Source organism: Myiozetetes cayanensis, unplaced genomic scaffold, assembly GCF_022539395.1.
Source record: "Myiozetetes cayanensis isolate MyiCay16 unplaced genomic scaffold, myiCay2020 scf793, whole genome shotgun sequence".
NCBI lineage: Eukaryota > Metazoa > Chordata > Aves > Passeriformes > Tyrannidae > Myiozetetes > Myiozetetes cayanensis.
Window position 1 is genome coordinate 15,311 of NW_026088068.1, and position 2,669 is coordinate 17,979.

The window sequence follows — 2,669 nt, forward strand, 5'->3', positions numbered from 1 at the left end:
CACTCATCCCTTTACAACTGCCATGGATTAGCAGTGGGGGTGCAGATGCTGACAGGCCCTTCCACACTTTCACACAGGGCTTTCACAGGACAGAGCTGAGCACCAGCACAGGTCCCTTCTCCTGCCAGTTGTGCAGAGTGGGATGAATTCAAGAGCCCGTGGGCAGAGGCCCTGCCCTTCACTGCACACATGGCCAGCAGCACCAAGGGCTCCATGCACAGAGCTAAAGGAAGGACTGCTGGAAAAACAAAAGTGTCTGTGTGTGAGAGAGGGAGGGGAGGGGAGTGTATGGGAATGGCTTTGATTTTGCTCAGATAGGGCCCCTTTATTGTCACTGTTTTTTCTCCTGTGACAGTTCCCCATGTCCAGAGGCAACAAATGCCCAACAGCAGCCCCATGGCCCAGTTCCTCCTGCTGGCATTCTCAGACAGGCGGGAGCTGCAGCTGCTGCACTTCTGGCTCTTCCTGGGCATCTCCCTGGCTGCCCTCCTGGGCAACGGCCTCATCCTCAGCGCCGTAGCCTGCGACCAGCACCTGCACACCCCCAGGGACTTCTTCCTGCTGCACCTCTCCCTCACAGACCTGGGCTGCATCTGCACCACTGTGCCCAAAGCCATGCACAACTCCCTCTGGGGCACCACAACCATCTCCTTCACAGGATGTGCTGCTCAGGCCTTTTTCTTTCTGTTCTTCATCTCAGCAGAGTTTTTCCTCCTCACCATCATGTGCTACGACCGCTACGTTGCCATCTGCAAACCCCTGCACTACGGGACCCTCCTGGGCAGCAGAGCTTGTGCCCACATGGCAGCAGCTGCCTGGGCCTCTGGGTTTCTGTATTCTCTGTTGCACACAGCCAGTACATTTTCCCTGCCCCTGTGCCAGGGCAATGCCCTGGGCCAGTTCTTCTGTGAAATCTCTCAAATCCTCAAGCTCTCCTGCTCACACTCAAGCTACCTGAGGGAACTGGGATTTCTTGGGGTTAGTGCCTGTTTAGCATTTGGTTGCTTTGTTTTCATGGTTTTCTCCTATGTGCAAATCTTCAGGGCTGTGCTGAGGATCCCCTCTCAGCAGGGATGGCACAAAGCCTTTTCCACGTGCCTCCCTCACCTGGCTGTGGTCTCCCTGTTTGTCAGCACTGCCATATTTGCCTACCTGAAACCCCCCTCCATCTCCTCCCCATCCCTGGATCTGGCCCTATCAGTTCTGTACTCAGTGGTTCCTCCAGCCCTGAACCCCCTCATCTACAGCCTGAGGAACCAGGAGCTCAGGGATACCATAAGGAAAATGATGACTGGATGCTTTTCAGGAGCAATAAAGTGCCTGTCTTCTGGTGTGTAGCATTCAGAAGGAGACTCCTTAATGGCCCAGCCTCTCTGTTCAGGTTTTCATGGAGGTCATCGGGTCCTTCTTGCAGTAATTTTCTGTATGATGAAATATTATTATGTATCTGACTTGTAATTTAGTTTCCACCCACTGAATTTTACCCAGACATGTATAAATGATAAATTATGCTCTCTGAGTATTTAAACAACCCTTAAGTGCCTTCTTTGTCCAAGACCCTTTTTCTAAGCTGTTCCTAAAGGACAGCACACTGCAGGACAGGGGGGATTTGCAAAGGGCAAGGGGACAAAAATCCCAGCACAGCAGCACTGCCAGGGAGCAGCAGAGCTTGGGCTTTGCAGAGCTGCTCTTTCCACTTCCACACTGTCCTCCTGAGCCCCTTTCTCAATGGAAGACCTGAGTGCTCTCTGAGTACAGTCCTGGGGGTTGAAAGCCCTTTGAGCACAGGCAGGGACAGGTCCTGGGAACTTGTGAAGCAGAGCTGGCCTCCCTGACAGCATCTACAGGATGCTGTGGGATCTTCGGAGGGCACTGCATGGACTGGGTCACTTCTTCTGTGCCCTTACTGCAGGGCTGGAGCTCTCCTGCAGTGACACCAGGACACTCCTGCTCTTTGCATTCCCAGCCTGATTTGGAAATCCAGTCTTCCCTGCTGTTCCCAGGGACATGCTGGGAGTGCTTCAGAGCTGCCATCCTGGGGCAGCTCCTGCCCAGCGTGGGCAGGCACAAGGTCTCTCCCCCTGCTCCTCTCCCCTCCCCAGTGCCACTGTTTGCTGCAGCCTCCTCCTCCTTGCCCAGCACAGCCCTCCTGGCATAGTTGGACACAGCCCTTGTTCTATCCCATCCTCATGGCCCTGCCCAAGTCCCTCAGCTAGAGCTTGATGGCCAGAAACCCTCAGGGCAGGGAGAGACCATTGGAGTGCTGGGTCTGTAGGGAGAAATCACTGTTCCCTCCTTTCTGAATCACCCCCAGGACCTGGGCAAACCTGTATTTGTTTGGTTTCCATGAGGCCCTGCAATGTCAAAGTGTCCCCTTGATTCCAGGAGGCTGCAGAGTGTCCCCTGGATCCTTTGGCTCCAGAATGCCCTGGAGTGTCACAGTGGTCCTTTAAGTCCGTGAGGTTGGACAGGGTCATCACAAAACTTAGCCCACCCAGATGGAATTTTCTGGGAGATCAGGAGGAACTGGAACAAAAAGGATTGTATATTTGGGGAAGGAGAAAGGGGCTTGACCAACAGAGAGGAAAGATTTTGATGAGGTAAAAGCAGGTTCAGGTAATTCTGAGGGTTCTGAAACACTGACTATGCAAACACTCCTGTTGCACCTT

At 53.6% G+C, this 2,669-nt stretch overlaps 1 protein-coding gene across 1 annotated transcript; it reads left to right on the plus strand.

Annotated features, from left to right (window-relative positions):
* Positions 1 to 378: 378 nt before the first annotated feature.
* LOC126652373 (olfactory receptor 14J1-like) lies at positions 379 to 1,338 on the plus strand. Its single transcript, XM_050339110.1, has one exon. It carries the CDS (start codon positions 379 to 381, stop codon positions 1,336 to 1,338), a length of 960 nt encoding a protein of 319 aa, XP_050195067.1.
* The last annotated feature ends 1,331 nt before the right edge of the window (positions 1,339 to 2,669 follow it).

Excerpts from the sequence above, each read along its gene's own strand:
- LOC126652373 (XM_050339110.1), top strand. The coding sequence starts at position 379 with ATGCCCAACAGCAGCCCCATGGCCCAGTTCCTCCTGCTGGCATTCTCA.